General features: G+C 37.7%; 1 protein-coding gene across 10 annotated transcripts in view; it reads left to right on the top strand.

Annotated features, from left to right (window-relative positions):
• Nucleotides 1-26,932, top strand: part of NSRP1 (nuclear speckle splicing regulatory protein 1) — a 72,915-nt gene that overhangs the window by 33,324 nt on the left and 12,659 nt on the right. For 4 of the 10 annotated variants that reach the window (XM_063599149.1, XM_003812714.5, XM_008965171.6 and 1 more), the window contains one exon: nt 25,682-25,738. In XM_063599149.1, coding sequence (XP_063455219.1) covers nt 25,682-25,738 — 57 coding nt within the window. Of the gene's footprint in view, nt 1-3,858; nt 3,986-8,560; nt 8,697-9,697; nt 9,821-16,330; nt 16,354-25,681; nt 25,739-26,932 lie in introns of those variants that run through there. The other 6 variants (XM_055101348.2, XM_063599152.1, XM_055101350.2 and 3 more) reach the window with 6 other exon arrangements.

Raw genomic sequence — 26,932 nt, 5'->3', positions numbered from 1 at the left:
TCAAACATCTATGTCTATAAGTGGAAAAGGCTTTGTTTATTGTCTAAAAATGTCTGTAGGATTTTAATTTATGGAGGTGACAAATGACATATTGAGACTAATGCCCTTTAAAAGAAGATTATTGTTATGTACATTTACTGACAGGAGAAGACATGCCATTTCATTCAGGGCTACATAGGGAAGAACCAGTTTGGATCAGGAAAAGCCTGGTTCAGAGTCTTTATTGTATTTTTCATGGGAAAGGAAGGGAAACAGTTTAGGATTGGCTAGTTTGAATCTTGTCAGTTGCCTCTGGGCTGTAGCGGTGATCACTAGTTTTTTTGTATCTGGCCCTGGGCAATGAAGGCAGAGGACTATTGCTTCCTGGCTTGTAGGGGCCAGAGGAGATGGTTCTAAGTTTGGGCTGTGGATTGGCTGATTTACAGTTTTTGGAATATGTATCTGTTCTGCCCAGGTTTTCAGATTTAATTGTTCACGATAGTATTTTTTAAATCTTTCATCTACTGTTACTTGCATCTCTTTACTTTTCTTGATTAGTCTTGCCAAAAGTTTGTCTATCTTATAAAATCTTTTGAAATAACTAGCCTTTGATTTTGTTCATCTATATTTTGTTGATTTATTCTCTAATTTCTGCCCATATGTTTATTGCTTCCCTGGGTTATTTTGTCAATCTTCCTAAGTTTCTTTTTGAGTACTATTTTAGCTGTATCTCACAAGTTTTGGCATGTAGTGTTTTCAGTGTTATACATTTATAAATATTTTGTAATTTCCTTTATGATTTGTTTAACCTGAAGACTTACAGGTATAGCTTTTAGTTTTGACATACAGGTTTGGTTTTCTCAAGGATATTTTTATTGCCGTTTCTATTCTTTTATTTAATTTTTACTTAAAAAAATAGAGATGGGGTCTTGCTGTGTTGTCCGGGCTTGTCTTGAACTCTTGGTCTCGAGTGATCCTCCAACCTTGGCCTCCCAGAGTGTTGGGATTACAGGTTTGAGCTACTGCACCTGGCTGCTGTTTTTATTCTTATGTTTTATTGTGTTATGACCAAAGAACATAAGATTATCCGATGTTTATTTTTATTCTTGATCTATTTGTTATCAGAGAGGAGTAAGATTGCCATCTAAAATGGTTGCTGTCCTTATATTTCTGAGAGTTGATGCTTTTTATTTATTCATTTATTTAAACAACTTTATTGAGATAAAATTCACATAGCAAGGCCAGGTGCAGTGGCCTGTAATCCCAGCCCTTTGGGAGGCTGAGGCAGGAGGATTGCTTGAGCCCAGGAGTTCAAGACTAGCGGGGGAAGCATGGTGAGACCCTGTCTCTGCAAAAAATTTTAAAAATTAGTTGGGCATGCCTGTGGCACATGCCTGTGGTCCTAGCCACACAGGAGGCTGAGGCGGGAGCATCACTTGAGCCCAGGAGGTCAAGGCTGCAGTGAGCCATGGTCAAGCCACTATACTCCAGCCTGAGTGACAGAGCAAGACCCTGTCTCAAAAAAAAAAAAAAAAAAACCATACCAAAAGCTCTGTGGTTTTTAGTATATTCACAGAATTGTGCAGCCATCATCACTATTTTAGAATTTCATCACCCAGAGAGAAACCTGATCATTAGCAGTCACTCCTAATTCTTCCCTCTACTCTGCCCTTGGCAATCACTAATTGACTTTATGTCTCTACAGATTTACCTATTTGGGACATTTCAAATAAATGGAATAATATAATATAATACATGTTGTAGAGATCTTTTTTTTTCTTTTTTTAGATGAAGTCTTGCTCTGTCGCCCAGGCTGGAGAGCAGTGGCGCAATCTCAGCTTACTGCAACCTCTACCTCCCGGGTTCAAGCAGTTCTCCTGTCTCAGCCTCCTGAGTAGCTGGGATCACAGGCAGGCACCACCATGCCTGGCTAATTTTTGTATTTTTAGTAGAGATGGGGTTTCACCATGTTGGTCAGGCTGGTCTTGAACTCCTGACCTTGTGATCTGCCTGCCTTGGCCTCCCAAAGTGCTGGGATTACAGGTGTGAGCCATCGCGCCTGACCAATATGTGGTTGTTTTTTTTTTGAGACGGAGTCTCGCTCTGTCGCCCAGGCTGGAGTGCAGTGGTGCAATCTCGGCTCACTGCAAGCTCCGCCTCCTGGGTTCACACCATTCTCCTGCCTCAGCCTCCCAAGTAGCTGGGACTACAGGCGTCCGCCATCACGCCCGGCTAATTTTTTGTATTTTTAGTAGAGACGGGGTTTCACTGTGGTCTCGATCTCCTGACCTTGTGATCGACCCGCCTCGGCCTCCCAGAGTGCTGGGATTACAGGCGTGAGCCACCGCGCCTGGCCCCAATATGTGGTTTTATGTAGTCACAAAACATGGCTTCTTTTACTAAAGTAGCTATTGTTTTCAAGGTTCAGCCATGAGATAGCATTTATCAGCACTTCATTCCTTTTTATGGCTGAATAATATTCCATTGTATGGATATACATGTCATATTCGATGTTTCTACTTTTTGATTATTATTCTTGAGTAAGGCTACTGTGAACACTGGTGTGCAGATTTTTGTGTGGGTATATGTTTCACTTCTCCTGAGTGCATAACTAGGAGTGGAATTGCTACTTCATATGGTAACTCTACATTTAACCTTTTGAGAAATTGCCAGAATGTTTTCCAAAGTGGCGATACCATTTTACATTTTACAATTCCACCAGCAGGGTACGAGGGCTCCAGTTTTTCCACATCTTTTTTTTTTTTTTTGAGACGGAGTCTCGCTCTGTTGCCAGGCTAGAGTGCAATGGTGCGACCTCGGCTCACTGCAGCCTCCTGAGTAGCTGGGACTACAGGCGCACGTTGCCACAGCTAATTTTTGTGTTTTTAGTAGAGACAGGGTTTCACCATGTTGGCCAGGATGGTCTCGATCTCTTGACCTTGTGATCTGCGCGCCTCGGCCTCCCAAAGTGCTGGGATTACAGGCATGAGCCACCGCGCCCAGCTGTTTTTTGTTGTTGGTTTTTTTTTTTTTTTTTTTTGAATCTCGCTCTGTCACCCAGGCTGGAGTTCAATGGCGCGATCTTGGTTCACTGCAATCTCCGCCTTCTGGATTCAAGCGATTCTCCTGCCTCAGCCTCTGGAGTAGCTGGGATTATAGGTGCCCGCCACCATGCCCGGCTAATTTTTGTATTTTTAGTAGAGATGGGGTTTTGCTGTGTTGGCCATGCTGGTCTTGAACTCCTGACCTTAGGTGATCTGCTCACCTCGGCCTCCCAAAATGCTGGGATTACAGGTGTGAGCCACCACACTTGGCTGTTTCCACATCTTTATGACCATTTGTGACTCTTTTATTTTAGTCATCCTGTTGGGTACGAAGTGGTATTTCAATGTGGTTTTGATGTGCATTTCCCCAGTGGCTAATGATGTTGAGCACCTTTTCATGTGCTTTTTGGCCATTTGTATATCTTCTTTGAAATAAATTTGTATTTCTTCTTTGAAAAAAGTGTTCAACTCCTTTGTCCATTTTTTAGTTTGTCTTTTTATTGTTGAATTGTAGGAATTCTTTATGGGTTGCAAGTTCCATAACAGATACATGATTGCAAATACAGTTGATTCTTAAATGATAGGGGGGTTAGAGGTACCAACACCCGTGCAGCTGAAAACTTTTGACTACCCCAAAACTTAACTACCAGTAGCCTATTGTTGACCAGAAGCCTCGTTGATAAACAGCTAACACACTTTTTATATGTATTATATACTGTATTCTTACAGTATATGTATTTATATGTATTCTTACAGTTAAGCTAGAGAAAAGAATGTTATTAGGAAAATCATAAGGAAGATATATAATAAAATATATTTCCTATTTATTAAGTAGAAGTGGATCATCATAAAGGTCTTCCTGTTCATCATCATCTTCACATTGAGCTAGCCGAGGAGGAGAAGGAGGGATTGGTCTTACTGTTTCTGAGTGCCAGAGACGGAAGAGGTGGAGGAGGTGAAAGGTGAGGCAGGCACATTGGGTGTAACTTTTACTTAAAATCTACATATAGGTGTGCCCATGCAGTTCAAACTTGTATTGTTCAAGAGTCAGCTGTATTTTTTTCCCATTCTGTGGGTTGTCAGTTTCTTTTTTTTTTTTTTGAGACAGAGTTTTTCTTTTGTTACCTAGGCTGGAGTGCAGTGGCACAATCTCAGCTCACCGCATCCTCCGCCTCCTAGGTTCAAGTGATTCTCCCAAGTAGCTGGGATTACAGGCATGCGCCACCACGCCCGGGTAATTTTGTATTTTTATTAGATACAGGGTTTCTCCATGTTGGTCAGGCTGGTCTCAAACTCCTGACCTCAGGTGATCCACCCGCCTCGGTCTCCCAAATGGTGGGATTACAGGCGTGAGCCACCACACCTGGTGTGTTTGTCACTTTCTTGATGGCTTTTGAAGCAACAATTTATTTTGATGAGATTTGAAATAATTTTTTTTTTTTAAAACAGAGTCTGTCTCTGTTGCCCAGGCTGGAGTGCAGTGGCGCAATCTCAGCTCACCGCAACCTCTGCTTCCCGGGTTCAAGCGATTCTCCTGCCTCAGTCTCTCGAGTAGCTGGGACTACAGGCATGCACCACTGTGCCCAGCTAATTTTCTTTTTAGTAGAGACAGGGTTTCATTCTGTTCGCCAGGCTGGTCTTGAACTCCTGACCTCATGATCTGCCCGCCTCAGCCTCCCAAAGTGCTAGGATTACAGGCGTGAGCCACTGTGCCCAGCCTAAGAATTTTTTTTTTTTTTTTTTTTTGTCATTTGGACGTTTGGTTTTAGCTACACAGATTTTGTCATGTGTCTAATTCAAGGTCACAAAGATTTACTTGTATTTTTTCTTCTGTGAGTTTTATAGCTAAATGTAAACGTTTAGATTAACTCCATTTGAGTTATTTTTTGCAAAGGGGGTAAGGTAAGGGCCCAACTTCATTCTTTTGCATATGTATATCTAGTTGTTCCAGCACCATTTATTGAATAGACTGTTCTTTCCCCATTGAATTGTCTTGGTGTTGCTTTATTTACTTGGAAGATACATTGTTAAAAGCATAAATGTTTATGATTGCTATTTCTTCTTGATCTGTTCCTCAGTATCTAGTAACCTACTTTGTTCTTCACATACGTTTCTCTTTAATTCTATTTTTCTGATTTTATAATTACTATCAAGCTTTTGATTCATATTTGCCTTTTGTATTTTTTCCCACTCATTTATTTTCAGCTTTTTTTTTTTTTTTTTTGAGACAGAGCCTTGCTCTGTTGCCCAGGCTGGAGTATAGTGGCATGATCTCAGCTCACTGCACTGCAACCTCTGCCTCCCAGGTTCAAGTGATTCTCATGCCTCACCTCTCCTCAGTAGCTGGGATTACAGGCGTGCACCACCACACCCTGCTAATTTTTGTATTTTTTTAGTAGAGACGGAGTTTTGCCGTGTTGGCCAGGCTGGTCTCAAACTCCTGGCATCAAGTAATCTGCCTGCCTCAGCTTCCCAAAGTGCTGGGATTACAGGCATAAGCCACCGTGCCCGGCCTATTTTCGGCATTTTTATATCCTGTTGTATTTAGGCTCTTTTTGTAGACCTCCTATTTCTAGATCTTTTAAAAATCCAATCCCAGAGTTTGTTGTCTTTTTTTCTCTCTCTCTTTCATTTAATAGGTTGAATTTTCTTTTCCTAGTTTGAAATGTACACATTTCATTGTGTTTCAGTTAAAATTTTGGTCATTATCCCAAACCAATCTATGCTTACATTTATACGTTTGGTTTCTTTTGTTGTTGTTATAAGTATCTTTATATCACTCACTGCCTTCAACATAAATACCTTGGCACACTCTGGCTACCTTCTGGTTGTCTTCTCTCCCTCTCTTCCACCTGCTGCTTGCCTTGCCACTGTGTTTATATCATCCAGATGAGGTGTTGGCAAACTATGTCTCATGTTGGCATCCTTTTTTAAAATAAAGTTTTATTGGAACACAGCCTTGCCATTTGTCTGTCTGTGGCTACTTTTGTGCTACATGAGTAGATGCAACAGGCCACATGGTCCACCAGCCTGTGTATTCACCATTTGTCCCTTGAGGAAATTTGCTGACCCCTGCTCTGGATCTGTGCTAATATGATAGCCAGTAGTCTTAGAGGCTGTTTTAGCTTAAGTAAAATTTAAAAATTAGTTCCTTAGTCACATTAGCCACATTTAATGTGTTCTATAGCCACGTGTGACTGGTGGCTAACATATTGGACAACACAGGTGAAAGATATTTTAGTCATTTCAGAAAGTTGTATAGCCCTGCTCTAGATTTCATCCTGGATTGTTATGGTTGTTTTTTGTCTTATTTTAAAAGATAATATTAGGGCCAGGTGTGGTGGCTATCACATGTGCTGTAATCTCAGCACTTTGGGAGGCCGAGGCAGGAGGATTGCTTAAACCCAGGAAGGAGTTCAAGACCAGCCTGTGGGTAACATACTGAGACCCCATCTCTACAAAAAAATAAAAAAATAAGCCAGACGTGGTGGCAGGTGCCTGTGGTCCCAGCTACTCGGGAGGCTGAGGCGGGAGAATTGCTTGAGCCTGGGAGCTTGAGGCTGCAGTCAGTCGTGATTGTACCACTGCATTCCAGCCTGGGCAACACAGTGAGACCCTGTCTCAAAAAAAAAAAGATATATTAAGTTTTACTAAGTTATATATTTACCTTTCATGTATCTCATAATACTATTATTGGGAGTACAGGTTGAGTATCCCTTTCTGAAATGCTTGGGGCCAGGTGTGGTGGCTGGCGCCTGTAATCCCAGTACTTTCTGAGGCTGAGGCGAGAGGATTGCTTCAGCCCTGGAGTTCAAGAACAGCTGGGCAACACAGTGATACCCTGTCTCTACAAAACACTAAAAAATTACCTGTGTATAGTGGTACATACCCGTAGTCCCAGCTACTCAGAGGCCAAGGTAGGAGGATCGCTTGAGCCTGGGAAGTCAAGGCTCCAGTGAGCCATGATCGTGCCACTGAACTCCAGCCTGGGCAACAGAGTGAGACCCTGTCTCAAAAAAAAAAAAAAAAAAGAAGAAAAGAAAAAGAAAGAAATGAATGCTTGGGACCAGAAGTGTTTCAGATTTCAGATTTTTTCAGATTTGGGAATATTTGTATTATACTTAACAGCTGAACATTCCTAATCCGAAAATCCAAAATGCTTCTTTGAGCATACTGTTGACACTGGAAAAGTTTTAGATTTGGGATTGTTGGATTAGGGATATTCAACCTGTACTTCCTTTATTTTCAAAGAGGGCTTTTATGAGGCAGACCTGAGATTTTATGTGCTTAAAACATCTTTAGTTTTGATGATAGTTTTTCTGGATATATACTTTTTAGTTCAAAGTGCTTTCCATCAGCACTTTAAAGTTACTCCATCTGGGTAATGTTAATTAAGATTTACTACCTTTTTTTTTTCTTTTTAATTTTTGTGAGTATGAAGTAGATGTATATATTTATGGAATATGTGAGATATTTTGGTATGGGCATGTGGTGCATAATATGGATTACTTGTTCTTAAATCCCAAGTTGCTGATGAGGTATTTGATGACATTCCGATTGTACTCCTTTATAGCTGACCTACTCTTCCTTGTTGGAAACTCTTAGAATTTTCTTTTTGTCTTTCATTTCCTTAAATTTCATTATAATGTATCTAGTTGTTGTATATGCAGGCGTGTGTGTTTTATTTATCCTCTGTCCTCTTTTGCATTCAAAACCTGTTCAATATGATATTTTTCTCCAATTCTAGAAAATTACCAGTCATTCAAATATTTCTTTGAATCTGTTTAGTTTATATGTCTTCCTCTGGGTCTTCTGTTACATAAAGATCTTTCATATCACTATACCTTTTTTTGCTTTGTTTTTAAGAGATGGGGTCTCACTATATTGCCCAGGCTGAAATGCAGTGGCTGTTCACAGTCATGATCATAGTGCACTATGCCTCAAACTGCTGGGCTCAAGTGATCCTCTTGCCTCAGCCTCCTGGCTGTAGCTAGGACTACAGACGTACACCATTGTATGGCTTTTTTCTTTTTTTAAGCATTTTACCCTTTCCATGTGTGTTCTAGGAGTTTCTTAGCCTAATATTCTAACTTATTAAAACATTTTTTCAGCTATATCCATTCATTCATTTGCCCATCTCTTAATTTTATTTTATTTTATTTATTTATTTATTTTTTGAGATGGAGTCTCAGTCTGTCACCCAGGCTGGAGTGCAGTGGCACGATCTTGGCTCACTGCACCCTCCACCTCCCAGGTTCAAGCAGTTCTCGTGCCTCAGCCTCCCTAGTAGCTGGGATTACAGGCACCTACCACCAAACCCAGCTAATTTTTATACTTTTAGTAGAGACAGGGTTTCACCATGTTGCCCAGGCTGGTCTCAAACTGCTAACCTCAAGCGATCTGCCCGCCTCGGCCTCCCAAAGTGCTGGGATTACAGGCGTGAGCCACCACGCCCGGCCCATCTCTTAATATTTTTATTTTGACTATATTTTCCATGTACATTATTTCAAATAGTTTCTGTTGACCTTGTCTATCAGGACACCTTGCAGTAAATCCATCAGGAAGTTGCTGTTTATCAAGCACAGACCCTTATGGAAGTTCATTGAGCAAACAGATGAGGGCTGCCACCTCAACCTGGCTAGACTGCTGCTCTGATGTTACCTTCAGCACTAGGTTGGTGTTGCTTTTTTGCCTCAGAGGAGACTAAGGAGAGACAAGAACATTTCTGAAAAGCTCTCCTTCATCCTGCCCACCCCACCCCTGCCTCAAGTGGTGTGCCCTTGTACTTTTCAACCCTAGGTTGCTACGCTACCCTACGTCCATTTACACAAGTGAGCTTCTGCCTCCCCAGGGGTTTTTACAATTTTATGTTTACTTCTCAGATCCAACCTCCCTAACTTGTAGAACCTCTTCAGAGGGAGGGAGCCTGACTTAAGAGGAATTGGAAGCTGAGTATAACCAATTTTTTATATATATTTGGCCTTTGAGTACATAAGATTTATTTCCACAAATTTACTAATTATATTTAAACTTTTACTGGTTGTTTTGTATTTAGTCATCACATGTTGTCTTATTAGTGAGAGAGGAACACAAGAGAGTCCCTGGGCAATGGAAGTAAACTGGTCTAGAAATGTGATAATTCAAAAAGTGGAGAATTCGGGTTTCAGTAAACAATTAAATTTTGTTATTGATACATACTATTTGTATATATTTATAGGATACGTGATGTTTTTACATGCATAGAATGTGTAATGACCAAATCAAAGTATTTAGGCTTTCTGTCATCACTAGCATTTATCATTTCTGTGTTGAGAACATTTCAACTCCTCACTTGTAGCTGTTTTGAAGTGTACAGTACATTGTTGTTAGCTATAGTCACCCTACTCTACTATCGGACATTAGAACTTACTCCTCAACTGTATGTTCGTACCTATTAGTACCCATTAACCAACCTCTCTTTATCTCTCCCCTCCCCCCAAGTCCTTCCCAGCCTCTGTTCACTATCATTCTACTCTCTACCTCTATGAAATACATTTTTTTAGTTCATACATATGGGTGAGTACATGAGATAGTTGTCTTTCTGTGTCTGGCTTATGTTACTAAAGATAATGACCTTCAGTTTCATTCATGTTGCTGTAAGTGATATGATTCCATTCTTTCTTTTTTTTTTTGAGATGGGGTTTCACTCTTGTTGCCCAGGCTGGAGTGCAATGGTGCAATCTCGGCTCACCGCAACCTCCACCTCCTGGGTTCAAGCGATTTTCCTGCCTCAGCCTCCCAAATAGCTGCAATTACAGGTATGCACCACCATGCCCAGCTAATTTTATATTTTTAGTAGAGACGGGGTTTCTCCATGTTGATCAGGCGGGTCCCGAACTCCTGACCTCACGTGATCTGCCTGCCTCGGCCTCCCAAAGTGCTGAGATTACAGGTGTGAGCCACTGTGCCCCGCTGATTCCATTCTTTTTTATGGCCAAATGGTACTCCACTGTGTAAATATGCCACATTTTCTTTGTCAATTCATATGTGATGGAGACTTAGGTTGATTCCTTATTTTGGCTGTTGTGAGTAGTGCTGCAGTAAACATGAAAGTGCATGTATCCTTTTGATATACTGATTTTCTGTCCTTTGAATAAATACCCAGTAGTGATATTGCTGGATCTTACGGTAGTTCTGTGTTTAATTTTTTGAAAAATCTCCATACTATTTTCCATAATGGCTGTACTAAGTTACATTCCCACCTACAGTGTATGAGAGCTCCTTTTACTCTGCATCCTTGCCAGCATCTGTTAGTTTTTGTCTTTTTGATAATAGCTATTCTAACTGGGTAAGATGATATCATTGTGGTTTTGATTTGCATTTCCCTGATAATTAGTGATGTTGGGCATTTTTTTATATACCTGTTGGCTACTCATATGTATTTTGAGAAATCTCTATTGCCCACTTTTTTCCCCTTTTATTGATATATAATTTACATATTTATGGTGTACATGTGAGTGTTTGTTACATGCAAAGAATATGTAATGATCAAGTCAGGGTAATTGGGGTATCCATCACCTAGAATGTTTTATCATTTTTATATGTTGGTATCATTTCAAGCCCTCTCTTCTAATTACTTTGAAATGTACATATTATTATTGCTAAGTATGGTCACCTTAGTCTGCTATCAAACATTGGAACTTATTTATTCTATCTAACTGTATGTTTGGGTACATAAGAAATAAGTTCCAGTGTTGGATAGCAGACTAGGGTGACTATACTTCTTATAGTCTTTGTCTCTCTCCCCTCTTTATCCCCTCTCCTCCTCCCCTTCCCAGTCTCTGTTATCTATTGTTCTATACTCTATGTCCATGAGATCAAGTTTTTTAGCTCCCACATATGAGTGAGGACATGCAATATTTGTCTTTCTATGCCTGGCCTATTTCACTTAAAATAATGATCTCCATTTCTATCCATGTTGCTGCAAATGACATTATTTCATTATGGCCAAATAGTATTCTATTGTTTAACACACTTTATCCGTTTATCTGTTGCTGGGCATTTAGGTTGATTCCATATCTTTGCTATTGTGAATAATACTGTGGTGAACATATGAGAGTGTCCTTTTGATACACTGATTTCTTCTTTGGATAGATACCCAATAGTGAGATTGCTGGGTCTTAATGGTAGTTCTAATTTTACTTTTTGAGAAATCTCCATACTGGTTTATTTACTAATTTACATTCCCACCAGCAGTGTATAAGAGTTCCCTTTTCTTACCAGCATCTGTTATTTCCTGTCTTTTTAATAATAGAGGTTCCAGCTGGGGTAAGATATCTTATTATGGTTTGGATTTGCATTTCACTGATGATTAGTGATTAGCATTTTTTCATATACCTGTTGGCCATTTGTATGTCTTTTGAGAAATGTCTATTTCATGTCCTTTGCCCACTTTTTAATGGCATTTTTTTTTTTTTTTTTTTTTTTTTTTTTTTGCTATTGAGTTGTTTTGAGTTCCTTCTATATTCTGGATATTAGTCACTTGTCAGATGAATATTTTGTAAACGTTTTCTCTCATTCATCAGGTTGTCTCTTCTGCTGAGGGTTTTCTTTGCTGTATGGAAGTGTTTTAGTTTAATACAGTCCCATTTATCTATCTTTGTTTTTGTTTCCTGTGCTTTTGGGATCTTGGCCATAAACTCTTTGCCTCAACCAGTGTCCCTGGAGCATTTCTCCTATGTTTTCTTCTAGTAGTTTTATAGTTTGGGGCCTTATCTTAAGTCTGTAATCCATTTTGTTTTGATTTTTTATATGGTGAGAGACAGGAGTTTAGTTTTATTCTTCTCCATGTGGATATTTAGTTCTCCTAGCACCATTTATTGAAGAGGGTATTCTTTCCCCAGTATACGTTCTTGGCACCTTTGTTGAAAATCAGTTGGATATAAATATGTGGATTTATTTCTGGATTCTCTATTCTGTTCCATTTTGGTCTATGTGTCTGTTTTTATACTAATACTATGCTAGTTTGGTTATGATAGCCTTGTGGTATATTTTGAAGTCAGGTAGTGTGATGCCTCTAGCTGTTCTTTTTGCTCAGGATTCCTTTGGTTATTCAGGCTCTTTGTAGTTTCATGCAAATTTTAGAATTGTTTGTTCTAGTTCTGTGAAAAATATTATTGGTATTTTGGTAGAGATTGCATTGAATCTGTAGATTGCTTTTGGTAGAATGGTCATTTTCACCATATTAATTCTTCCGATCCATGAACATGGGATGTCTTTCCATTTTTTTGTGTCCTCTTTAATTTCTTTCATCAATGTTTTATAGTTTTCCTTGTAGAGGTCTTTCACCTTGGTAAAATTTATTCCTAGGGTTTTGGGTTTTGTTTTTAGTTTTGGAAATATGATTGCTTTCTTGATTTCTTTTTCCTCTAGTTTGTTGCTAGTATATTGAAAGTTATACTGATTTTTCATGTTGATTTTGTGTCTTGCAGCTTTACTGAATTTGTTCATTAGTTTTAAGAGGTTTTTTGTTTTTTTTTTGTGGAGTCGTTTGGTTTTTCTAAATATAAGATCATGTCATCTGCAGAGAGGGACAGTTTGACTTCCTCTTTTCCAGTTTGGATGCTTTTAATTTCCTTCTCTTACCTGATTGCTTTGGCCAGGACTTCCAGTATTGTATTGAATAAGAGTGGTGAAAGTGGGCATCTTTGTCTAGTTCCAGTTCTTAGAGGAAAAGCTTTCAGCTTTTCTCTGTTCAGTATAATGTTAGCTATGGGTTTGTCATATATGGCCTTTATTATGTTGAGGTATATTCTTTCTTTTTATTTTTATGTATTTGTTTATTTATTTTTTGAGATGAAGTCTCACTCTGTTGCCCAGGCTGGAATGCAGTGGCACGACCTCAACTCACTGCAACCTCTGCCTGCTGGGTTCAAGTGACTCTCCTGACTCAGCCTCCCAAGTAGCTGGGACTACAGGCATGCACCACCATGTCTGGCTAATGTTTTTTGTATTTTTAGTAGAGATGGCGTTTCACCATGTTGGCCAGGCTGGTCTCAGACTCCTGACCTCAAGTGATCTGCCCGCCTTGGCCTCCCAAAGTGCTGGGATTATATGTGTAAGCCATTGTGCCCGGCCAAGGTATGTTTTTTCTGTGCCTAGTTTGTTGAACATTTTTATCATGAAGGGATGTTGAGTTTTATTGAATGCTTTTTCCGCCCCAATTGAGATGATCATATGGTTTTTGTCTTTTATTATGTTGATGTGATATATCATATTTATTGATTTGCATATGGTAAATTATCTTTACAACTCAGGGATAAATCCCACTTGATTGTGGTATATTGTCCTTTTGATGTACTGTTGGATTTGGTTTGGTAGTATTTTGTTGAAGACTTTTGCATCTGTGTTCAACTATGGCCTGTAGTTTTTTTGTTTTGTTTTGTTTTGTTTTTTAATGTTGTGCCTTTGTCTGGTTTTGGTTTCAGGGCTTCACAGAATGAGTTAGGAAGAATTCCCTTCTCTTTTATTTTTTGGAATAGTTTGAGGAGAATTGGTATTCTTTGTAAGTTTGGTAGACTTTGGCAGTGAAGCCATCAGATTCTGAGCTTTTCTTTTTTAGGAGACTTTTAATTACTGATTCAATCTCATTACTCGTTGTTTGTTCAGGTTTTCTGTTTCTTCCTGATTCAATCTTGGTAGGTTTTATGTGTCCAAGAATTTGTCCATGTCCTTTAGGTTTTCCAGTTTGTGGGTGTATAGTTGTTTGTAGTAGTATCTGATGATCTTTTGTATTTCTGTAGTGTCAGTTGTAATGTCTCCTTTTTCATTTCTGCTTTTGTTTGAGTTCTTGGTTGGTCTAGAAACATAATTTTGTAAAATGGTTTTCTTGTTAAACACTTGAACCATCATTCTTGATCATCTGGTGTGTAGAAGACACTGTACTGGATACTACTGGTAGTAAGTAGAAGGCTGCATAAGACAGATCTGTGCTCTCAAGGAGATTTATTATACATTATGAAAATGAATTTATAGGTAATTCAAGTTAAAACTAAAATATCTTCACTTCTGAGAGAAGCTAAAATTTCAGAAGCTACTAAGGGGCTTTGTTAGGATTAGGGGCTTTTCTCATTGCGTAACCAGGAATAAAAGACAGCCTTACTTTGAGAAGACCATAAACGGGTGAATGGATAAACAATTTGTGCCATGTTTATACAATGGAAACACTACTTGGCAAGAAAGAACAGACTTGATACATGATGTGAATTAATCTCAAACTAATTATGCTGAAAGAAGTAGATAACCCCCCCCCATACAAAGTATATATGTTTCTGGGTTTTGGCTATTACAACTAAACTGGCTATAAACATTTGTATACAATTCTTTATGTGTACATAGGCTTTCATTTCTCTTAGGTAAATACCTGTGCATGGAATGGCTGGGTCGCTTAGGGTATCTGTTTAAATAGTCATTTTTCTAATTATTGTAAATGTCACTTCTTTCTTATACTAGGTTTCTATATATGCTTGTGTTCATTTTTGTCTCTTGTCTGTGGATCTGCTTTGCACTGTATTAGCACTATTATATATACTGTTTTAATTTATGTGGCTTTATAATATATCTAATGCATATTTTGGGACAATTTTTACCCTGTTGCTTTCCTATGGAATTGTTTCATATAAACACATTTTTAGTTTATTTGCATATTCTTCAAAACCTAAATATTTGAATATTAAAGAAAAATGTGGAAAACAGAAAATTTTCCTTTTATGATGAGATACAGTATTGTAAGACAGTTAGATTATGAGAATCTTGTCCTGTGTATGGGATTTGAGTCATCAGTGGTGAACTGTTGAAATAAGACTTGTCAAAAATGATACATTCAGATCCTTTTGGATAGGAAGTATAATTTTTCTTTTGTTCATATTTAGAACCATTCTGAAAACACAGCTATGGATGAAATGATCTCTCTGTAACATTTTCTCTGTCACATTTTTATGTTGTAAGAGTATGTCTTTGCTTGCCAGTATACCTTGCCAGGGTTGAGTAATACCATTTTTAAAATATTTACCAACATGATAGATGATAAAAGTTAATATTTTTATTTTCACCTCTTTAGTTATTGCTAAGATTGAACATTTTTAATATAGTTAAGAGTCATGTATATTTTCTCTTTTCTAAATTTTCTCTTCATAGCCATGTCTTTTTTTTTTTTTTTTTTTTTTTGAGATGGAGTCTTGCTCTGTCACCCAGGCTGGAGTGCAGTGGCGCAGTCTCAGCTCACTACAACCTCCTCCATCTCCCAGGTTCAGGCGATTCTCCTGCCTCAGCCTCCCAAGTAGCTGGGACTACAGGCGCGTGCCACCATGCCCGGCTAATTTTTTATTTTTTTACTTTTAGTAGAGATGGGGTTTCACTGTTTTAGCCAGGATTGTCTTGATCTCCCAACCTCATGATCCACCCGCCTTGGCCTCCCAAAGTGCTGGGATTACAGGCGTGAGCCACTGCGCCCAGCCAGCCGTGTCTATTTTTTTCTGTTGTAGTTAGTGTTTGTCTTAGGTCTGAGCTTATATTATATAATGAAAATGTTAGGGTACTCATCACAGCCCTTAAACTTTGTACTTACAAGAGTTGTGAGAATGTGGACAAATAGAGATTGCTGAGTTGTAAGACTTTTAATAAATGATCTGTTGCTAAGTTTAAAAAAGTAAAAAAGAACAGGAAGTTCTCAGAGCACGACAGAAAATTTTAGCTGTGAGCCATTTGAAAGAAGGATTGGTTCTTGAACTGTTTTTGTTTAGCTAAGAGCCATTTTGGATAATTGGGTAGGTGCAACTTTTATTTAAGAAAGAAGCTCATATGTCCCATTGTGCTTTATTAGTTATAGAATAATTATTTCTACAAAAAGAAAAAATTCAGAACCTTTACTAAATTTTTGTATTAAAATAAATTTATTATTGAAGGAAGGTAATTTAATAATATAAATAATGGTCTAGTACCTATACTTTTTTCAATGTCATTAGACTATATTTTGTTTCCTGGTGAAGGAGTACCAATAATACAGACCTAATTCCCTTTTTTTTTTTTGAAATGGACTCTCACTCTGTCATCCAGACTGGAGTGTAGTGGCACGATCTGAGCTCACTGCAACCTCTGCCTCCCGGGTTCAAGTGATTCTCCTGCCTCAGCCTCCTGAGTAGCTGGGATTACAGGCACGTGCCACCATGCCTGGCTAATTTTTTTTTTGTATTTTTAGTAGAGACGGGGCTTCATCAGGTTGGCCACGCTGATCTCAAACTCCTGAGCTCAAGTGATACGGCCGCCTCAGCCTCCCAAAGCGCTGGGATTACAGGCATGTACCACCACATCCGGCTAATTTTGTGTGTGTGTGTGTGTGTGTGTGTGTGTGTGTGTGTGTGTGTTTAGTAGAGATGGGGTTTTACCATGTTAGCCAGCCTGGTCTCGAACTACTGAGCTCAAGTGATCCACCCTCCTCGGCCTCCCAGAGTGCTGGGATTACAGGCATGAGCCACTGTGCCTGACCCTAATTCTTTTCTGATGGTTACTACTGCCCAGGAGGTAATCGATTTAAGCTTGTATAGTGATGCAACAAAGGTACATAGTCATGTATTTTCTCTTCGATTTATCTGAGCTAACGGTAAAGATTTTTTATTTTTTTGTATGTCTCCCTTTTAGGTCATATCTGACTGCTATTCAAAAGGAAGCAAATATTAGATTGATTAAATAATTTTTATTCTCTACACAGAACAATGAAGGGAGAAAAAAACTAAGAAATCTAGTTGTAATGTTTTTCTTAATGCTGCAGTTTATGGTGCCTATACTTTGACCACTTTTTTTTTTTTTTTTTTGAGATAGAGTCTCCCTCTGTCACCCAGGCTAGAGTGCAGTAGCACGATCTCAGCTCACTGCAACCTCCACCTCCTGGGTGCAAGCAATTCTCTTGCCTCAGCCTCCCCGAGTAGCTGGGACTACAGGTGCGCACCACCATGCCCAACTAATTTTTTTTGTATTTTTAGTAGAGGCGAGGTTTCACCACGTTGGCAAGGCTGGTCTTGAACTCTTGACCTCAGGTGATCTGCCCTCCTTGACCTCCCAAAGTGCTGGGATTACAGGCATGAGCCACCGTACCCGGCCAATGACCACATTTTTACCCCTTATAATGTGTATGTGTGTGCGCGTGCGTGTGCGTGTGTGCGAAGTATTGTTTTATATTATTTGTGATTGTAAAATAGACCAGTCACTTTCTTCCCTTTTTTGTGGGTTCCTTTCTTATTTGGAATTAAAGCTAACTGGAACCTACTAACTCTTAAGACATAAATTTAAATATTGACCAAATATGGCTGCTTTCCTACTAGATTATAATCTTTTTGTAGCACCTAGCCTAAGTGCTGTACACATATTAGGCTGTCAGCATGTTTACTGAATTAAGTTAAAACATTTGGAAGGAGCTACTGCTTCAGGTTTTTGAAAAGGTATTTTCCTGAGATTTTGATAAAGAACCTATCTTGAAATATTAGTGTGTTTTTTGTACTTTTAGAACAGTTCTAATGTTTGCATTTGAACCTATTTGTTTATAAGTTGATTTTTTTTCCTTCGAGATAAAGTCCCTTATAGGAAGTAAATTTTGTCTCCCTAAATTTAAAACTAACGATTTTATTAGAAGGCACCACTGGCTGAGCATGGTCCCAGCACTTTAGGAGGCAAAGGCGGGAGGATTGCTTGAGCCCAGGGGTTTGAGACCAGCCTGGGCAACAAAGCAAGACCCTGTCTCTACAAAAAAATAAAAAAATTAGCTGGATGTGGTGACACACATCTGTAGTTCCAGCTACTCCAGAAGCTGAGGCAGGAGGATTGCTTGAGCCCGGGAGGTCGAGGCTGCAGTGTGCTGTCTTCATGTCACTGCGCTCCAGCCTGGACAACAGAGCAAGACCCTGTCTCAAAAAAAAAAGAAAAAAGAAGCCAGTTTTAAGGAATATTCTCCTGTGTTACACTGCAAACTGGTCCTCAGGCATAGAATTAAAATAATTGTCTACCTACTAATTTAGAAATGAGTCAATGACTTTATTGTGTGGTTTGGTCACATTCAGCCTTAATCTTTTTTTAAACAGCTGTTTTTCCCTAGATAACTTGTAAGCTAAGATATTTTGTGGCAAGAACGAAATGTTTTTGCGATATTTATACTAAGCAAAATACAAAATACCCTTGAAAGTAATGCTAGTAGAAAAGAGCCAATCTCAAAACGATATACTGCATAATTCAATTTATTTAACATTCATCAAACACAGAGATAATGGTTGCCAGGGATTAGAGATGGAGGAGGAAGGATGAGTATAAGGAGTAGTGCAAGAAGTATTGTGGTGACTAGTACAATTAAGTATCTTGATTGCGGTGATAGTTACTTGAAGCTCTGTGTTATAAAATGGCATAGGACTATGCACATACATGCACAGATGTGTATGTGTAAAAATGGTGAAATCTGAATAAGCAGTGTGGGTGTACCAGTGTCAGTTCCCTGGTGTTGATATTGTACTCTATGCAACTTACTAACTTTGGGAGAGGTTAGGTAAAGGGTACACAGTACTTAACTGTACATTTCTTTGAAGTTTAAAAATACGCTTTTTAAAACAAGCACTTCCCCTTCTCACCCCAAACCAGGACAATTATTAGAGACAAACGTCTGTTCATTTGGTGTGTCCTTGTATCTTGCCATTTGATTATAGCAGCACAGCAGAGGATACCCTCAAAGGAGAATACGCTCTAATCTACTCATGTTTTGGGGGCAGTGTATTTTTGCTTATGAATTAGTTCCTACTAAAGCCACTATCAGTTCTAGAAAACCCATTTCTAGTTATGCTATAGCTCCCATGGCTAATTAAGGATTCAAATGTATGCATCCTCCATTTTCCTGTTTATGGACATACTGAATATAAAAACCTTAAAGAATCAACACAAAAGAAAACATATACAGCCTTTTAAATATTCAGCAGAATAGATTTTTCTGATTCAGTGGATGGAAATATATTAATGTCACTTCAAATAAATACCAACCTTACATTTTATTAAGCACACTGATAAATATACTATAAAGAGGAATATTGTTTGCATGCTTTTCTGGTGAATAATTTAAACTATAATACTCCAAGAAAAAAAAAAAGTACAGCTACTGTGTTCTCATAACTTAGTTTTGATTTGTTTAAATATAAGCATTTCTTCAGCCATATATTTTTAAACAGGAACATAATAATAACAAAAATGGTAGCTAACCTTTGTGAGGTAGGTACTAATATCTAGAGGAGGAAACTGAAACAGGAAGAAATTAACATACCTAGAATAACAAGCTAGCAAGAGAGAGAACAGTTGTAGACTGTTTCTGAGTCTACACTTGTGAACGTTATTTTGTAAGTTCTCCTCATGCTGTACAGTATAGGAACACTGAAGTTAGAGATTAATAATCTTTGCAGTTATTATATAAGTTTTGTTTTATTCACAGGGCACATATGAAATCTATTTTTTCTCTTGCTGAGTTCAATAAGATCAACCCTTCCCTGATTTATGGCAAGAGGATCTGCTTTTGTGATGTTTACCTTCTTGAGTATCCTTTCTGTTTATGAAAACCAGACTAAATTAAAAGTTCTCTTAAAATTTGTGTTAGTATTTGAAAAAATTTTATACAAGTTTATGGGATACCTGTGAGATTTTGTTATATGAATGCAATGCTTAGTGATCAAGTCAGTCAGCAATTAGTGTCTGTTACCCAAGTACAATACATTTTTGTTAAGGATAGTCACCCTGGCCAGGCGCAGTGGCTCATGCCTATAATCCTAGCACTTTGGGAGGCCGAGGTAGGCAGATCACTTGAGGCCAGGAGTTCGAGACCAGCCTAGCCATCATGGCAGAACCCCATCTCTACTAAAAATACAAAAAAAATTAGCCACGCATGGTGGCGCACACTTGTAATCCCAGCTACTCGGGAGGCTGAGGCAGGAGAATCGCTTGAACCTGGGAGGCAGAGGTTTCAGTGAGCTGAAATCACACCACTGCACTCCAACCTGGGCAGCAGAGCAAGACTCCATCTCAAACAAACAAAAAGGATAGTCACCTTACTCTTCTGTCAAACACTGAATATATTCCTTCTATCTTACTGTATGTTTGTACCCTTTAACCAGCTTCTCTTTATCCTCCCCATTTCCCTCACTTACCCTTCCCAGTCTGTTATCTACCTTTTCACTCTACCTCCATGTGATCAAAGTTTTTATTTTAGCTCCCACATGGAAATGAGAACATACGATATTTATCTTTTTGTGTGTGGCTTATTTTACTTAAGGTAATGACCTCCAGTTCCTTCCATGTTGCTGTAAATGATATGATTTCATTCTTTTTATGGCCAAATACTATTCTGTTGTGTATGTATACTGTATTAGTATTTTAAGGATACCACTAAAAACGTAAAAAGACTTGACCTTTAAAAACATAAGATCTGGCCAGGCACGGTGGCTCACATCTGTAATCCCAGCACTTTGGGAGGCCAAGGCAGGTGGATCGTGAGGTCAGGAGTTCGAGACCAGCCTGACCAACATGATGAAACCTTGTCTCTACTAAAAATACAAAAATTAGCTGGGCATGGTGGTGTGCGCCTGTATTCCCAGTACTCAGGAGGCTGAGGCAGGAGAATCTCTTGAACCCGGGAGGCGGAGGTTGCAGTGAGCCGAGATCGTGCCACTGCACTCCAGTCTGGGCAACAGAGCGAGACTCTGTCTCAAAAAAAAAATAAGATCTTACTGATCTGCTTTTAATTGTAGTAGTTTTTTTTTTCTCACACATAAATATATGTATTTAAGATATTTGTTAAAAAGAAAAATATTTTCCCATTCATGATATGACTACAATGTATCTGAAGGAATCTGTTTTTCATTGATACTATGGAGTAGATGTAGAAACAGTATTTAAAATATCAAATACTAAATAGACTCGTTTTTCCTTTAATGTTAATAACATTCTGTGTTTTCATTTTATGTGACTTTCCACTCTAATGGTCAACAGTACATGTACAGTTATAATAATACTTATGTTACTCTAGTAGATGGAATCATACCTCAGCTTTACGTTTTCAGAGGAATCATCTCAGTTGGTGAATTTCCAATAATAGCAACATAGGACACCGCTCAATATTATAAAGTTTAAATCAGATTTATGCTATAGGCTATTTGTACCTTTCCATGCCTTTTAATTCTGTGTTGTCTTGAGGCATTTCAGTGTATATCCAGTACTGGTGTTTAAAGGAAAGTTATTAAAGTTTGGAATAAGAGTACCTGAATTGGAATCTTGCTTTGCCATTCACCAGCTGTTTGTCCTTAAATTCTCTCAGGTAATCTGTAGCCTTAACAATTAAAGGTGACTTCTGTATGTCATTTAGCTTACTTAGCATCCATTATTTCTGAAGTTGTTAGGATTATTGTAACTACTGTTGTTGTTACTATTTTTAGATTAATATATTTCCTTTCTGGATTTCCATTTAAAATATATTTAAAGAATCATAAAAATTAAACACAAGCAACGTCCTTTTATATTCTGCACAGTTCTTAGCAGAATTATAGATTCAAAAAAGACACACAGAATAGGCCACAATACATGTGCCAATTTTTGTTCTCAATCTTAAAATTACATAGTATAATTATTATGGTTATCTGAAAACAATCACGTTGTGCACATGTACCCTAAAACTTAAAGTATAATAATAATAATAATAATAATAAATAAAATAAGAAGTATCTGCTCTTTTATGAGGAAATTGTTTTTAATTGTAGTAGTTATTTTTCAGTCTGATCTGAATCTAGATGAGTTTTTTATGTTATATAGAAGATCATTTTATATATTTTTATATAGGGTTACTATGACAGAAAAAAGTAAAAGTTTTACTGCTACTCTTTTAAGCTTTTTGTATTTGTTTAAACAGGTTTTTGGCATTTAATCGTCATCCTTAGTAGTCATTGTTAAAGTACCTTTATTTAGAAAATTGAGAATCAAATGACCTTCAAAAGATCATCAGTTTTTCCTGACTTTTTCAGGTTAGGTTCAGAGTTATCCACTGATGCTGTTGAATTCTAGGGATATAAGTTTGTGAATAGAATATGTAAAACTATTGCACTCCTTCCATTATGTTACCTTCCTGTGTAAGTAGTAACAGCTTGTTTTTTCAACGGTCATACTTCATTCTTCTAAACAGCTATGAACATAGAAACAAAATCTTTTGAGGTGTCTCAAAATAGATATAGTCTACATTGGAAAGGCCTTTCTCAGTCTGCTTATTCTATATTTTATAAAAGTCTGAAAAGGTATAGCCTTGTGTTTTTCTTTCCCAAGTTTTCTTTTTAAAAGTTATTTTATTTCTCTGAGAATCTTCAATAACAACCAAGTTACATAGTTTAGATTGAAGCATCCAGTTTGAAAGGCAGCAGGTAAACTCTGACAGACTAAAGGTGACAGACTGAAGGAGGAGATAGGAAAAAATAAAAGCAAGTAAAAGAGGAAAACATCCAGCATTTGGAGATGTATTCTTCTCAGTCAGTCCTGAAGACATCATTAACTCAGTGGTCAAGAAGAATATTTTTCATTCATACTAATCAGAAATACAGACATGAAAATACATTGGAAATATTAACTATTACTTTCAGTTTTGGTATTTAAAATTGATATTCTAGTGAATGAAAGTTTCATATTACATGTAACAGAAATTTGGATTAAATTAGTAATACATGTAATACACAACTAGTATACTTAGCATAGCACCTAGCTCAATAAATGTTAGCAGCTATTACTGTTTTTGTTATCAACATCTTTCCCCCAGTTAGAGTCAGTTTACCATCACCTAAAATGTCTTTAGTTCTTTGCATACTTATTTAATTTATTAAACATGTATTATATGACCTTTGTGTATTAAATTGATTTGTCTGTGGTCATAGAGAACTATTTTGTTCTGGTTATTACCATGAAAAAAAAAAAAGCACCAATTGCTGGTACAATACAACTGAAGATAGCACGTGTTAATAGGCTGGACTACTATAATTCTAGAGCTGAGGATTTTGTGTACATATATATATTTAAAACTTACACATATGTTTTTATGTATATTTAAGACTTCGTTTTTTTTTAAACAGCAGTTTTAGACTGACAGCAAAATTGAGAGGGACAGAGATAACCCATGTAGCCCTTGCCCCCACAAATGAAAGAATTAAAAATGCATCAGTAGCTTTATTTTGGCTTTTTTAAAAAGATGTAATTCACATAGCATAAAATTCATGCTTTTATACAATTCAGTGTCAGTATATTTGCAAATCCTGATACTTGAAAAAAATTAATTGTGCATATTAAGGTATATAACAATTATGGGATATAGATGGTAAAAAGTTTACTACAGTAAAGCAAATTAACATGTCCATTATCTTACATACTTTTTTTGTTTCTGTGGCAAGAGCAGCTACAATTTACTTATTTAGCATGAATACCATATATAGTACAATTTTATTACCTATTGTCCTCATGTGGTACATTAGATCTCTAGACTTGTTCATCTTGTTACATACCTACCTCTTCCCATTTCCTCTCACCCCACCCCTAGTAACCATTGTTTTTAAGTTCTTTATCTCTGTGAGAGATTCCACTTACAAATGATGTCAGGTACTATTTTTTGTGTGTGTGTCTGGCTTACCATGTAGCATAATGTCCTCCAGGCCCATTCATATTGTGGCAAATGGCAAGATCTCCTTTTTAAAGGCTGAATAATACTCCATCATACATATTTACCACAGTTTCTTTATCCATTCATTTGTCAATGAACACGTAGATTGTTTCCATACCTGGCTATTGCAAATAATGCTGCAATGAACATGGGAGTGAAACTGCCTTTACCAGGTGGTGATTTCATTTCCTTTGGCTATATGCCAAGAGGGATTGCTAGGCTGTATGGTAGTTCTATTTTTAATTTGTTTATAAACCTCCATACTGTTTTCCATATTGACTGTACCAGCCTACATCTGCACCAGCAGTATATAAGAATTCCCTTTTCTGGCACCCATGCTAACCTTTATTATTTTTTGACTTTTTTAGAATAGCCATTCTAACAGGTGTGAGGTGTTATCTCTTAGTGGTTCTGATTTACATTTCCCTGATGATTAAAGCCTGTACTATTAAGGAAACATATTTTTCTTAAGTATTTTTTTTTCTTAGCTGTATGTAATCTTTAGTTTTGCCCATGTGATGACTACTTCCTATCTTCCTCTTGCATTCTTTTACATTTTTATTCTCTTTGATTCTGGTCTAATGTCATATCTCTTTTGGAAAGGGATTCTTGATTCCTCATATACATTTAGTTGCCTTCTCTGCCCTGGGCTCCCACAGTGCTTTGTTTATTCCTTTATTATATTGCTTATCACATTTATATTGTAATTGTCTTTTTTTTTTTTTTTTTTTTTTGAGACAGAGCCTGATTCTGTTGCCCAGGCTGGAGTGCAGTGGCACAATTTTGGCTCACTGCAACATCTGCCTCCCAGGTGCAAGTGATTCTCATGTCTCAGCCTTTCAAGTAGCTGGGATTACAGCTGTGCTCCAACACTCCCGGCTCATCTTTGTATTTTCAGTAGAGATGGGGTTTCTCCATGTTGGCCAGGCTGGTCTCAAAACTCCTGGCCTCAAGTGATCTGCCTGCCTCAGCCTCCCAAAGTGCTGGGATTACAGGCATGAGCCACCGCGCCTGGCCATATATTGTGATTATCTCTTTAATTGTCTTCCCTTTCAGACTGTTTATCTGAAAAACAAGATTTTGTTTCAGTCTCTGGCCTAAGACTGAGACTGTTCTTGCTTTTTCACTATCCTCAGGACCTAAACATGCTTTTTGGTACATAGTTTTCGATTATTGCCACGAATAGTTGCTGCTGTCCCTAAGCCTTAAACATAAACCGAGAGCTTGATACACTATATTGAGTGGTGAATATTAAAATAGTTTGCTTTTTGTAAGCTGGGAATCATACCATTTTAGTGTTGGAAGGTACCTGAAATATTATCTAGACCAGTCTTTCCCCATTTCACACACACACACACACACACACACACACTCTCTCTCTCTCTCTCTCTCACTCTCACATGTTCACATGAAGCAAATTGAAATCCGTAAAGGTTGAATGACAGTAGTGAATTTAGGACTAAAAATTCATGTTTACTCATTTTTTCCTGTACCATTCTATTTTCTCTGATACCTTATAATCTATTCTGAGGATTTACAATGCAAATTCATTTATTTCCTGAAGTTTAGGGAAAAAACCCTGAAAATGTTAGTTTAATTTGTATTATTATCTTTTTACTTTTAACTATAAGTAAGGCACCATTGCCAACCAGAAAACAGGTTGAGCATCCCAAATCTGAAAATCAAAAATCCTAAATGTTCTAAAATCTAAAACTTTTTTGAGCACTAATGTGAAGCTCAAATGAAATGCTCATTGGAGCATCAGATATCAGATCTTCAGATTTGGGGTGCTGAACCAGTAAGTATTTTAAAAATCTGAAATACAAAACACTTCTGGTCCCATGTATTTTAGATAGGGGACGCTCGTACTGGAAAAGAAATTTTAAATTTGTTTAAAAAGTGACAATATATTTCTGTTTTACAGACCTCTGTGAGTGAAAGCCTTCAGAGGGAAGCTGCTAAGAAGCAGGCCATGAAACAGGTAAGGTAGAAGACTGGGATAAGTGCATTCAGTGAAGCATTCCGGCTCATTTTTAAGCATCAGTTTTGGTATCTAGGTGCTGAGACTAAAACAGAATAGATTTAAGGAAAAACACAATGAAGAATTAGCTCCTTATTGCTGTGCTATAGATTAAACCAGTTCTGCTTGTAGATGACTCATTAGTCTAATAATGGATTGTTTGGCCTGTTGTTATTATTAAATTCTTGCTAGTGAGCTTACTTGCAGGGAAAAAAAAAACCTTTTCACAACCAAAATGGTTTCACAAACTTATAATTATTAGAAACTCATCTGCCAAGAAAGAAGAATATCAGAGATAGATACAAATATATAGATATATAGATATATAGATTTTTTTTTTTTTTTTTTGAGATTGAGTCTTGCTCTGTTGCCCAGGCTGGAGTGCCGTGGTGCACTCTCGGCTCACTGCAGTCTCCCATCTCCTGGGTTCAGGCAATTCTCCTGCTTCAGCCTCCCGAGTAGCTGGGACTAAAGGTGCATGCCACCATGCCCAGCTAATTTTTATATTTTTAGTAGAGACGGGGTTTCACCGTGTTGGTCAAGCTGGTCTGGAACCCGTGACCTCAGGTGATCCGCCCACCTCAGCCTCCTGAAGTGCTGGGATTACAGGCGTGAGCCACCGTGCGCGGCCTGATAATTTTTAAAAGACGTGCTTGTTTCCAAGTGCTTTTTACATACATTTATCTTTTACAGTTCTCACAAACTTGCCCATAGTACTGATTAAGAAATCTGAAACTCAAAAAGGATAAAGTGCTCCTTAAGATCATACTACTAATTATCGAACTAGGCCTGAAGGTTTACTAATTTTTTCTGCTATTGTAGACTAGTATATCTTAGATTTTCTGCTATAGAATGTAATGAAATTAAACAATAGCAAGGTGCCTTTGTTTTTCATTTTGAATTATTTATCCTCTCCATTAGCTTTATAATTTTTGGTCCTATTTCCTCTTTGTCTAACTGGAAACCTGCATAAAGATAAGTTTATTAAGCACTTTCTATGTGCCAGGCATCATGACAACTATGTTTTAAGAATGATCTTTAATTCTTACAATAATTCTATGAGATAGATGCTTTTATAATCCTTATTTTATAGTTAAGGAAATGAAGGCAAGAAGAATTTATGTGACTTGCATGAGACCACATAGTTAATAAATG

This window comes from Pan paniscus, chromosome 19 (assembly GCF_029289425.2).
Source record: "Pan paniscus chromosome 19, NHGRI_mPanPan1-v2.0_pri, whole genome shotgun sequence".
NCBI lineage: Eukaryota > Metazoa > Chordata > Mammalia > Primates > Hominidae > Pan > Pan paniscus.
This window is presented reverse-complemented; position numbering and strand designations above follow the sequence as displayed.